Here is a 12,801-nt window from a genome sequence, read left to right on the forward strand (position 1 = left end):
CAGTGCAGAGCTCATGGTCTTCCCCTTCAAATCCATGCTTTCCTCCGTTTTTCCAGTCCCAATACTTGTTATAAAGCAAAGTCCACCTTTTTCTTATGTGCACACATCCAGTCCCGTCAGCAAGTCCAGTTAGTTCAGCCTCAGACTGTATTTCAGATTTGTCCACTTCTCTTCATTTCCATGGCCACAACCCCTGTCCAAGTCACCATCACCTTTCAGTTGAGTGACTGCAGTTTCCTCTTGACTGGCCTCCCAGCTCTGCATCTAGCAACGCAAATAATCTTAAAAAAAAAAAAAAAAATCATGCCATGCTCCTGCTTTAAACTCTCCTTGGTTTTCCATTGCTCTTAGTTTAAAATCCAGTTGTCTTATCCTGGCCTGCAAGATGCTACGTGTTTTGGCTCTTGCTACCTCTCCTGTTTCTCCTACCACTTGTTTCCTTGCCAGTTACCCTCCTCATTGGCCTCCTTTCTCTTCCTCAAATATGCCAAGTTATTTCTTGAGCCTTTTCCTTTGATATTCCTTCGGCCTAGAGTGACCCCCCACCATGGCTTTTGCCAGGGCTGATTTCTTCAAATCTCAAGTCAGACATTCCTTGAGCAAACTAAGGTAGTCCTTCCCAGATACCCCGTGGATACTAAAACCTGTGATGCTCAAGTACCTTGTATCAAATGGCCTAGTATTTCCATGTAACCTATGCGCATACTCCGACATACTTTAAATCATCTCTAGATCACTTGTAATATCTAATACAATGTAGATGCTATGGAAATAGTTGTCATACTATAGTTTTAAAATTTGTGGGTTTTCTTTTTCCCGAAATATATTCATCTGTGGTTGGTTGAATCTGTGGATGCGGGGCCCGTCGATTGGTAGGGCTAAGTGCTAAATAAATATTTTTTATTTTTTATTTTTTTCGAGATGGAGTCTCACTCTGTCGCTGAGGCTGGAGTGCAATGGCATGACCTCTGCCTCCCAGGTTCAAGCGATTCTCCTGCCTCAGCCTCCTGAGTAGCTGGTATTACAGGTGACTGCCACCATGCCCGGCTAATTTTTGTATTTTAGGAGAGATGGGGTTTCGCCATGTTGGCCAGTCTGGTCTCTAACTCCTAACCTCAGGTGATCCATTCGCCTTGGCCTGCCAAAGTGCTGGGATTATAGGCATGAGCCACTGTGCCTGGCCAATAAATATTTTAAATAATTGCAAAATGCAGGCTGTAGAAGGAATTTCTGGGTCTCCTGAAATAACTGGGTAGATTAGGTAACCAACAAAGGCTATCACACTCGATTCTGTGTTTCTATACCGATTATAAGTTCATCATCCATTAGAAAATAGTCAAATGGTAATAATTCCTAAACTTAGAAGGTGATTTACCTCATATGTAGTATTTTGAGTTCCATTTTATTCATTTACTCGTTCATTCAAAAAACATATTTTGAGTACTATGTGCTGCACATGAATGAGGTGACATGGGAGATAAACGTATCTTGGAGGATCATAGAGTAGTGTTGACATGACATTTGCATGTAAGACATGCAAGGCAGAGTGTGCTAAATACTGTGGAAGAAGGTACAAGGCTTTGTAGCTTCCAAAGGATTAATCAAGTTTGACTAGCATGATCGGGGAACGCTTTCTGAAGTTGTTTGATCTGTGATTTAAAGGATGGTTGCTATTTTAGCAAGGGCTGGTATTCTAGTCAGAATGTAATTTGGATATATGGCAATTAAAAATTGTTGTAATCTGATGGAAATGCTACCTGCATTCCTCCCAGCTCAACACTTCACCTGGGTTCCAGCTTGGTAGAGCTTCAATTCTTAGTTATATGCACTTGGGTGAATTATTTTGGACAAGTATTTTAGCCCTTCTAAACTTCTTCTATGAACTATAATAACTGCCTTGCAGGGTGGCTGTAAGTTTTCAATGGGATAGCATATAAAGCCAAGAGCTTTAGCTTTACCCATGTTGGGTAATTAGTTGGGCTAGCTGGTGTCATTCAGCCTAAATGGAGGTAAGGATGCACCCAAGTTTACTCTGCTAGCCAGAGGAGCTAGCAGTCAGTTCCCAAGGCAGCTTCCAATCTGCAGAGTTACAGCTTTTGTTGTGGTTTGGTGGTTTGTTGGGGAAGCATAGACTTAGCAAGTGTGGTTTGGGCTGCAGGTGACAATAATTTGGTGACTGTCAGTGTAGTTTCTAACACTGTAATAGTGTAGGTTTTAACAGCACCCCTCTACATGCAAATGAAGGTGATACTTGGCTGCTTTCGACAAATAGGAAAAAAGAAAACAGGCTTCCACATGATTTCCTTTGTGTTACTAAAGCACCTCTTGTTTCTTTGCATTTCTTCTCTATGTTAACACCTTCGGTGATAATCCGTTAACTCCTTCAACAGCTGTTTATTGAGCGCCTACTATTTTCAGGCACTATTCCAGGTACTAGGATAATAGTGGTGAACAAGACAGGTGAGGCACCTGCTCTCTCTCATGATTATAATCTGTGGGGAGGGGTAAGTAGAACAGATAACAAGTTTAAAAAAAAAAACAGATTCACATAATGGTAAGAGCTATCACCCTGTGTTAAGACTGCTGTGATAAAACTTACTTGGGTACATAGCAGAAAATGCTTCTATAGATGGGGAAAAAAAAAAAACCCTCAAACTTAAATGGGGCTGGGAAGGGGCAGCTAAATGGGAATCAGTGTCAGGGAAGGCCTTTGTAAGGAGGTGGCATTTTGAGGCAGTTAGTGTAATTTTGAGCCATTCATAGGAAGTTCTGGGGAAAAGAGTTCTAGGCAGAGAGGACAGTGTTTAAACACTCTTAGGAGGGAATGAACTTGGCCAGTTGGCTGGACACAGTGAGTGAGGGGCTGGGTAGGAGAAGTGGGCAAGGGCCTGAGCTTGGATACCAAGCTAAGGAGTTGGAATTTTATTCTGAGTGCTGTGAGTTGCTCCTAGAAGGTTTACTCTGGTGTTCTTATTACATCCCAGTAGATAGGCAAGCAGACCACGGTGGTAATTCCTGCCCTACTGAAAGAACGCTGAGCTCGAGGAGGCTGGTTAGGCATATTAGATCACTCAAGATTTTGGAGAGTCCTGGAAAAGAGTCTCTAGGTGCTTAGGGACCAAAGAATAGCAAAGAATAGAAAGTCACCCATATTTCTGCCATCCAGAAATAGCCACCATGAAATAATGGTCTGTTTCCTTCTAGTCTGTTTTTTACATAGCAGAAAGCACGCTGTAAAATCAACTTTGCATGATTAAGATTACATCATCTATCGTTTTTCTTTATCCTAAAGGATGACTCAATTATATTTTGTTGTGTGGCTCTGCCCAAGTTACTTAACAATTATCTCATGGTTGTATGTTCAGATTATTGTTAGATGCTTTTGAATACTATGAACATCCTTTTGATTCAGAGTTTTGTGTTTCCTTTTTCCCCCCTTTCCTTTTTAACTCCTCTACCTTTCTCTTCAAACACAGAAATAAAAGCTATGCTTTTTAACCAACCAGAAAAGTTTGTGATGCCTCTGAAGTATCCTCCTACCTGCATTTTTTTTAGATTAGTAGAAAGTGAAGTATTTCGCATCTTTGCCTATTAGAGGGCTAAATACCATTGTAAGATCCAGAAATCTTAATTTTAGGGCACCCTCCTCAAACTGTCAAATCTTAAGCTTTATGCAGCCTCTGGCCTTGGAATCGGCAGTCTGTTCTCAGATTTGAAAAAATTAATTTTGAAATATTTTGCACTTCAAAATTTTTCCTTATTTTTTGGTTTCCACTAAAATGTTTAAAAATGGGAATACATAAATTCCTTTTTTATAAAACATTTAAAGAAACAACGGAATCAGTGATTTATCTAGCATTAAAAGAAATGCTCCTTTGATATGAATTTTATTAACATTTAATAATGATTTCATCTAGATCAGAGGGAGAGTCTTTTTTCCCTCATGTAAAAATTTATATTCTTGTGGAATATAAATACCTATCCAGAGAGTCAGCAAGGCAAACAATGAAAAGACTGAATTATTAAATAATTTTATATTTTAGGTTAACGTTGCAATCCCTTATGGAACCTCAATAAAAAGTAGAGTATTTTTATTTTCTAAAATTAATTGAAGCAGAGTCATGCAAAGACAAAAGAGGATTTATTTCGGATTCAAGATCGTTTGTGTGAATATATTTGCAAAATAGAAAACTATCCTTCCCTGCCATATTGTTATTTATTAAAACTAATCTATTAATATAATTATTATATGTAAATAAACCATAATTTTAGATACCCCAATTTGACTAAAACCAGCAGCTTATGCATTTTTTATTTCCCTTTAACAAAAAATAATTATTTTAAGAAAATACTTCTGAATTATTGCTGTCTTTTTCCAACTGTAAGTTTGCTGAGGTGGTTGGTATACGAGTGCCATTTGGGTTACATTGGAAAGGTTTCAGAGCAGTATGTGTTTTGAGCAGTTTGGTCTTGAAGGTTGGCAGAAATGTAGATTAATAGTAATGATGTTGTGGTAAAACTTGGAAATGTTTATGTACTTAATATTTTACTTAAGAGGAGTGCATTATCCCTAAGACAAACAATTAGTCTTGGCAGATGATAAATAAATAGGGTGCTAATTAGTGGATGTTGTATTTTCTTGGCAGGAATCGTGTTGTATTTTCCTTTCCAGGATGTTGTATTTTCCTGGCTGACATTTAAGATCTGGAAGTTAGGTTTTATTTGACTCCTGTGGTATTTTCTGTAGTCATAGGAGAAGTAAAGTGCTGATAAAGGAGAATGGTTTTTACTATAAACATAGACTAGCCGCAGGTGGGTAGAGGCTGAGAGCTGGTTGCTGACCAGACAGGGATGGTGAACAGGTGATGGAGATCGGGTTTGGAGACAGATCATAGAGCCTTTTCATGCCCTTGCCCATAAGCTGCTCTGCCTCCACCTTTCCTTCCACCCCTCACCTCATGTTCTGTATGGTCACCTAGATGCCTTTGAAGATGAGAAACCCCCAAAGAAGAGCCTTGTCTCCAGAGTTTCACAAGGAAAGAGGAAGAGAGGCTGCAGTGATCCTGGGGGTTCAGCAGGTGGTCCAGCAAAAAAGAAAGTGGCCAAGGTGACTGTTAAATCTGAAAACCTCAAGGTTATAAAGGATGAAGCCCTCAGCGATGGGGATGACTTCAGGTGAGATGCCTGCAAAGCTTTGTCTCGGGTCTTGATTTTTCTCATCAGAGAATTGTGAGTAATGAAAACCTCTATTCTTACTTGTCACTGGGGTCCATGGAAGATTGGATCTTTAAGCTCTTCTAGGTACAACTCAGACCTGTAAGAACTGGAAACTTTACAGATAAGAACGGTGACAGTGTGCAGAAAGTGATTTGTTCATGCTTCCACAGCCAGACAGTGGCAAAAGCAGGAGAACCCAGGTCTTCTGACTCCTGGTCCAGTGTTCTTTCTACTACACAAAAATATTAGATATATCACAAAATATTTACCTGCCATTCCAGCTTTATCTCATACTACTTTCCTCAAGCATGCTCTTCTCTGGCCCACCTGGACTTCTCATCATTCACTGAACACATTCTTGTACTTTCTGCACCTGCATTGTGCTCATGGTATTCCCTCTACCTGGAGTGCTTGCTGGCTTCCATCTTGAAGATGCAGATCCGAAACCACCTACTCTAGAGGCTTCACTGATTCCTCCCCCTTCTCTCCTCTGATTTCCTGTAGTGCTTCTAGGGAGTGTGATATGTCTGCCAGTTATTGTTACCACGCCACATACCCAGGCTTACCCTGTGACCTCTCAGAGAGCTGGAACCATGTGGGGTTCATTTTCATATGCCCTGTAGCATCGATTGCAGGGCCTTTTATTTGGCAGAAACTGAAAAAGTATTTTTGCAGTGAATGAGCATTTATAGTAATATGTTGTGAACAATAATTATGAGCCCAGGGAACACTTGGTTATCTGCCTCTTAAGAAAGTTGAGGGGTGGGGAGAAGAGGAAGAACAGAGGGGTAGTTGTTCCTTTGCTTCTTAAACAAATCCTCACTCCCAGTATCTGCTTTTCCAGCAGCCTCTAGTCCTGGCGTGAGAGAGTAGTCCAGTAGAGAGCACAGGAAGGGACACGGGACAGCATGCTGATTTTCTGCCATGGTTCATCTCTTCTTTTCTCTAGACTTTCCTTCCCTTCCCGTCCCATCCCGTCCCGTCCCGTCCTGTCCCCGTCCCTGTCCCGTCCCGTCCTTAATGGAGTCTCGCTCTGTTGCCCAGGCTGGAGTGTAGTGATGCAATCTTGGTTTACTGCAACTTCTGCCTCCCAGGTTCAAGTGAGCCTCCTGAGTAGCTGGAACTGTAGGCGCCCACCACCATACCCAGCTAATTTTTGTATTTTTAGTAGAGATGGGGTTCCACCGTATTGGTGTTGAACTCCTGAACTTAGGTGATCTGCCCAGCTCAGCCTCCCAAAGTGCTGGGCTTACAGGCGTGAGCCACTGCGCCCGGCCTCCCCTAGACTTTTCTGAAGAATGCCTCTGAGCTTACTACTTTCCAGTTGCGTCCCCTCACTAGTTGAATTGTATCTCCAGAGACATACACATAGAGATAGGCCATGATACTGCCAAGGAAAGCTCTGAGTTCCCCTTTCCCTCTCCTCTGAGCATTGACTGTGGTCATTTCTGCTATGTTCATTCTAAGGGGAAATTTTTATTGCTGTGGTGTTGAGGGAAAGTGGTACCCTAAAAAAAGAGCATATTACTAGAGCTCAAGATTGATGATTGGTTATTTTAAATGTTTATGCCAAAATCCTAGATAATATTCTCACTTGGTACCAAGTGCCAAAGTTTACACAAGTTAAAAGTAACTGGATACTCTGGACACATTTTGTATATGAATTTGCAGAAATATATTACGAATCAGCAAGTACTTAGTCTTGAACCGTTGTTTAGCCAACTACTTATCTATGTTATTATCTATTTAGCTAGCTAGCTGTCTATGTATCTTGTTATTTATGACTCACCTATGTGTAGTGACATCCCTGCTTGAAGTTAGAATGCTACGAACAGAAATATGATGTCTCTTTACATCATATTTCTTAAAGATGGAAAAGAAATCTGAGTAGGCTTATAGTAGGATAAGTAAATGTAAATTTTATTCTCTTCTTTCTGGCCTCCAAATGCACGTAAATCACACAGATATCACAGTTCTGGAACTCATGTTATTATTTTGGTGTCTTCTAACTTTTCCTTCTCATGTCCAGGCACAGCTATGTTTTCTTTCACACAGATCTAGATTGGAGGTTTTTTGACAGCACATCTGGTATGTATTAGATGATCAGAGCACGTCTTGATGAGATGTTGAGACACGTGTTGATGGAGGAAGTGAGGCTCAGCGCTTACTAATCATCTTTAAATAGTTGCCACAGATTCTCAATAAATAGGAGGGGTTTTAAAAATTCCGTTTAGCTTGAATGGAACTCTAGGATATCTGAGCCTTCTTCATCTTCCTTCCTGTGGTCTTTACACAGGGACTTTCCAAGTGACCTCAAGAAGGCACACCATCCGAAGAAAGGGGCTACCATGAATGAAGACAGCAACGAAGAAGAGGAAGAAAGTGAAGATGACTGGGAAGAGGTTGAAGGTGAAACATCTCTCTTTGTTTTTCAGAACTCTTTGGTTCTGTTTGTTTTTTTTTTGTTTGATTCTGTTTGGAGTCAAATCACTAATTGCAATCCTGTTGTTTCCTTTTGAGCTAATTAGACCACAGATAAGGTTGTACCAGGGACTTGCTTTGCTATATATGGAAAAACTCATGGCCAAGTTACCAAAGAAGGCTGTTTACTCTCTTTCTCTGGTGACTGTCAATGGGGTAGATATAAATAGAGAGGCAGCACTATTTAGAAGGAGCAGAGGCTTTGAAAGTAGTTAGAACTGAGTTCAGTGCTCAACTTTGCCACTTAGGTAGCAGTGTAAGTGAGTAGTTTAATCTTGAGCAAGTAACTTCACCTCTCTGAACTGAGTTTCTCATTAGTAACACTCTGTAAACACCAAATGTTTAGTGTGAGCCATTCACAGTACAGGCTGTAGGATTATTGTGGGGAAAAGAAAGTTTGCAAATGTATCATACACTCACAGTAAATACCAGCTAATGTTATCATCCTTGATTCCTTCTGTCTGACCTGACTTTTCCCCACCTTTTTCTTTTGAAAGTGTTCAAATTTATCAAAAAAGTGAAAAATGTAATATATGTCCTCTTCACCTAGGTTCATTAACATTTTGCCACATTGAATGTATGTTTCCCTCTGTAAATATTCATTGTGGAACCATTTGAACATAAGTTGTAGATATTCTGATATTCCACTGCTGAATACTTCAGCATGCATTTCCTAATAATTAGACATTCTCCTGCATGACAAAATGACCTCATCACACCTAAGAAAATGAAAAATAAGTCCCCAATTGTTACAAAAACATCCTTTATAACTGTTTCTTTTTCCACACCAAGATCCAACCAAGCCTTGTATTTGATCGTCATGTCTCTTCAGTCTCTTAATATAGAGCAGTAGCTCCCGCCCACCACCTTGTTTTGCTTTTCATAGCACTGCCTTTTTTGAAGGGTCGTAGTCTTTTGTTTTGTAGACTGTCTCATGTTCTGGTTTTGTCTGATAAACAGTCACATATCTTTTGATGTTGTTAAACTTGTTTCAGTATCCCTGTATTTCTTGTAAACTAAATCCAAAGATGTGATTTAATTTTTATTAAACTTTTTTTTTTTTTGCAAGAATCCTTCCTAGGTGATGCTTTAAACCTTATCTTGCATTGATTAAGCCACCTCTAATGTCAGATTGTTCCTCTTCTAGTCATGCTACCTTTAAGCTAGCTGTACTACCATGTCCTTTTGACATGGCCTCATTAGTCTTTGAGAACATTTTTGTTTGGCTTATACTTTTCTTGCTGTAGACTTGAAACCAGCTTTTTTTCTTCAAGAAGCTGTGGTTCATTTTAATAGAGATTCGTGTATAGAGACCAAGATCTGGCATTAGATGCATTCTTTGCCAGTGAGATGTCATGGCTTCTAGGCCCAGATCCTCTTTTAAGGAACTTTTGCTAATGAAGTTTTCAATTAGATCCAGTTCAGCAAGTTTAGTCCTTTTCAGCTACTGTATACAAGCAATATAGGGGGCGAAGAGATGAAAAGGATGTATTTCTTGTCACTTTGAGAATGAAAGACGGACACCTAAGTCATGGCTCTATACAAAGCAAATTGTGCTAATTGTTATAGTGATATAGAATGCAGAGAAAAGGAGATTATTCTCATTTGACTTTTTTTTTTTTTAAAGAGTTTTAAGTATATACATACATGCATGAGTATCAGCTTTTTAATAGAGGGGTCTGTATGCTTTAGGTCCCTTATCTAAAGACTGCCTGGGTCATGTGGGTTAAATGAGACACATGAATATATAACACTCAGCATAGTGCCTGGCACATGGTAGGACTCAGGGCAGGGCATGCCTAGGGGTCTCTGCGGGCTATCTCTCTCACATTCATGCCTCACTTCCTCCTTCCCAGCAGAACCTTGATTCTGTTCAGTACAGTAGGTTTTATTGTTGTTATTACTATTACTGATTTTTTTAAATGCTTGTTGATAGAACTTAGTGAGCCTGTGCTGGGTGACGTGAGAGAAAGTACAGCCTTCTCTCAATCTCTTCTGCCTGTGAAGCCAGTGGAGATAGAGATTGAAACGCCAGAGCAGGCGAAGACAAGAGAAAGAAGGTAAGCTTAGACCCTTGCTTGTAGGCTCCTGTCACATGTAGTTGGCAACAGCTGCTGCTTTAGGAGGACTTTGGAGAAACTTGTAGGGGACCAGGACTGAGTATCAAAGTTTTTGAGAACCTTGGGTCAGGAACCTGATTTACCTTTAGAGACTTGAATGAGACACCTTCGTGTCCTGGCTGGGGTGGGGGAGGAGGAGAGAGAACTCCTGTGTGCCAAGGATTGAGCAGGTCATCCGTTATCTTACCTAATCCTTAGAAAAGTGTTATGAATGAGGAGCCAGAGGCTCAGAGACACTAAGTAATGTTTCAGGAGTCACTCAGCCAGTAATTGAGGAGCTGAGACCTAATCCTTCTCATTGACTTGGGATTCACGTTTTCCCTACCATGTCATGCTGCAGGACTTGAGGCAGCGCCCACCGTGGTAGGGAGCCCCTATCCTTCCCAGCATCCTGGAGTACTTCTGCAGCCTCTGATGACCTGGGAATATGGAGCCTCTGATGGCTTGGGAAGTACACTGTGCGATGGGCATGTTACTAGGCACAGAAGAGGGAGATAATACAAATCATTCAAGAAGTGTCAAGTTGTCTTGAAAATTTATGGTATATAGACTGAAAGAGATTTTACACTAGAACAGTGTCACGTAAATGACGGTGTGTTAATTTAACATTAATAAAGGTAATGGCTGCTAAGTAGAGTGTCAGTAGTCGGAAGAGTTGGACAGCCAGAGAAGACATCCTGGAAGAAGTGAGCTTTGAGGCATGTAGGTGAGGTGTGGTCTGCTGTTGGTTGAGAGGAGGGTTGTCTGGGTACAGAATGTCCCAGGCCAAGGTTTGCTGATGAGAAGGAGCCAAAGAGCCTACAGGAAATAGCTGGGTTGCAGATGGACTTGAGTAGCACAGCCTTGTGTAGGGAAACAGGGAGAGTGATTCACTGTCATCCAAGAAGGAATTGCCTGGGGGAGTGGAATCTGGTTTCAGTTCCCCACTTCATTCCCAGATTTTTCACTATGTGTTGCAGTGAAAAGATAAAACTGGAGTTTGAGACACATCTTCGGAGGGCGATGAAACGTTTCAATAAAGAGGTCCACGAGGACACACACAAGGTAAGGGCAAGGGATGATGGGGAAGGACTTTTCGTTGTTGGCGGTAAGAGCTTGTGCTCACCGAGGCTTTATTTCTGGCTTTGCTGCTCACTCTGTGGCCATGGCAAGTTTCTTACTCTCTCTGAGCATTTGTGTCCTCGTCGGGGAAGTAGGGGTAGTAATAGTGTCTGCCTGGGAGGGTGGTTGTGTATTATAGGTCAGGTAACTTACAGCACAATGCCTGGCATGCAGCAGAGGCTAAATAACAAGTACTTGCCTTCCATCTCTCCTTTCAGCCATTTAATATCATTAATTCTAATCCAGCTGCAGGCACTGGCTTTTAACTTTACCTGATAATTATTGAACACCTATACACACCTAGCAAGGTGCTTGGCGTGGTGGGGATAGAGACTTGGATAAAGCTTATTTCCTACAATTGAGGAGTATCTGATCTCTAGATGGAACATGGACTTCCAAACAGAGAAACTCAAGACTATGCCTAAAACAGTGAAAGAGATCAGCCTGGCTCTGTGGAGCTGGGCAAGGCTTTATGTAGGAGAAAGGATTAGAGCCGGGTCTAGGAGAAAAAGTTGAAGACTCTAGCCAAGTTGTGGAGGGGATGGCAAGGTGCCCAGCTCACCTGCGTGTGTGGAGTGTATAGGATGGGGGGTGGGGGTGAAGGGAGGGCAGGCTTTGGTTTCCCTTTGATGGATGGTGGGCTGCCAGAGAGGATAGCGATGGGGTGGGGGAGATGCTTTATGTGCAGCTGCTCCAGAAATCTAGAGGTGCAAGGACGGTGATGAAGTTAGAGAGGGTCGCCTCCTTCATCCAGGCCTGGGGCAAGAAATGAGACAGCTTTGTGCCTTTCACCTCTTGTTGGGTGCTGGAGGTGAAAGAAAGGGAAGATGACTCTCAGGTTTGAGACCTGAGTGAGGAAAGAGAGGCAGCACTATTGATTAAAATAGAGCGACTGTTAATAGGGGAGGAGGAAGCCAAGGCTGAAGGGAAAATGACGCAAAGCAGTGTGTGAAAAGAGGGGAAGAGGCCATATAATCATTTTAGTAGGTGGATGAAGGGTGGGGTTTGGGGTCAGAGGAAGGGTGAAGATGTGGAGCCTGTGACAGAAGGTTGGGCTCAAACACCCAGGGAGGTGGTGAGAGCAGCCCAGTGAGCCCAGTGAGGTACATCCCACCACCGGCTTCCACAGGCTTCCAGCAGTCTCGCCAGCTCCACCTCACTTGCCTTTCCTCCTGATCTCGTGGAGCAAACCCCAGTTATGACAGCATTTCATCCAGAAATCTTTCAGTATGTATCTCTAAAAGACAAGACCAAAACAAAAACAGTTTGTATTTTGAAAACAAAGCAGTTTGTATTTTGAAGCTTTGAGTTTTGATGATTCCTTTGAAGGAATGAGTATACAGAGAGAAAAAGAGAAGGTGAAAGACAGGCTTGGGAAGTGGCCAATACTAGTATTTTTATTTTCTTATATGTAGAAATGGCAACACATATTTCTTGCCCACAGGATGTCTTGATTTTGGCAGGTAAAGTTCCTCCTGGTCTCTGGCCTGCCTTCCATGCTGCCCCTTCCTCCTTTCCTTTTTACAGGTTCACCTTCTCTGCCTGCTAGCAAATGGCTTCTATCGGAATAACATCTGCAGCCAACCAGATCTGCGTGCTATTGGCCTTTCCATCATCCCAGCCCACTTTACCAGAGTGCTGCCTCGAGATGTGGACACCTACTACCTCTCAAACCTGGTGAAGTGGTAAGGCCCTCCGCCTGTCCTGCAGAGCTGGGGAGTGTAGGATTTGTGTTCCTCTCAGAGGCTGTGTTCAGATCACTTCCACAGACCTTCCCTGAGGTGGTAACTATGGATCAGGTGGTGGGCTTGGCATTGAAGATAGAGAAATGCCAGGCATGATCTTGCCCTGGTGTAGCCCCCAGACTGGTGGGGAGACAAAT

At 41.9% G+C, this 12,801-nt stretch overlaps 1 protein-coding gene across 7 annotated transcripts in view; it reads left to right on the plus strand.

Moving 5' to 3' along the window:
• Positions 1 to 12,801, plus strand: part of XPC (XPC complex subunit, DNA damage recognition and repair factor) — a 33,668-nt gene that overhangs the window by 783 nt on the left and 20,084 nt on the right. For 2 of the 7 annotated variants that reach the window (XM_025375348.1, XM_025375350.1), the window contains exons 2-7: positions 1,364 to 1,366; positions 4,980 to 5,175; positions 7,514 to 7,626; positions 9,635 to 9,758; positions 10,778 to 10,862; positions 12,447 to 12,604. In XM_025375348.1, the coding sequence (XP_025231133.1) occupies positions 1,364 to 1,366; positions 4,980 to 5,175; positions 7,514 to 7,626; positions 9,635 to 9,758; positions 10,778 to 10,862; positions 12,447 to 12,604 (679 nt within the window). Of the gene's footprint in view, positions 1 to 1,363; positions 1,367 to 3,595; positions 3,599 to 4,979; positions 5,176 to 7,513; positions 7,627 to 9,634; positions 9,759 to 10,777; positions 10,863 to 12,446; positions 12,605 to 12,801 lie in introns of all 7 variants that reach the window. The other 5 variants (XM_025375347.1, XM_025375346.1, XM_025375345.1 and 2 more) reach the window with 4 other exon arrangements.

This window comes from Theropithecus gelada, chromosome 2 (assembly GCF_003255815.1).
Source record: "Theropithecus gelada isolate Dixy chromosome 2, Tgel_1.0, whole genome shotgun sequence".
Lineage (NCBI taxonomy): Eukaryota > Metazoa > Chordata > Mammalia > Primates > Cercopithecidae > Theropithecus > Theropithecus gelada.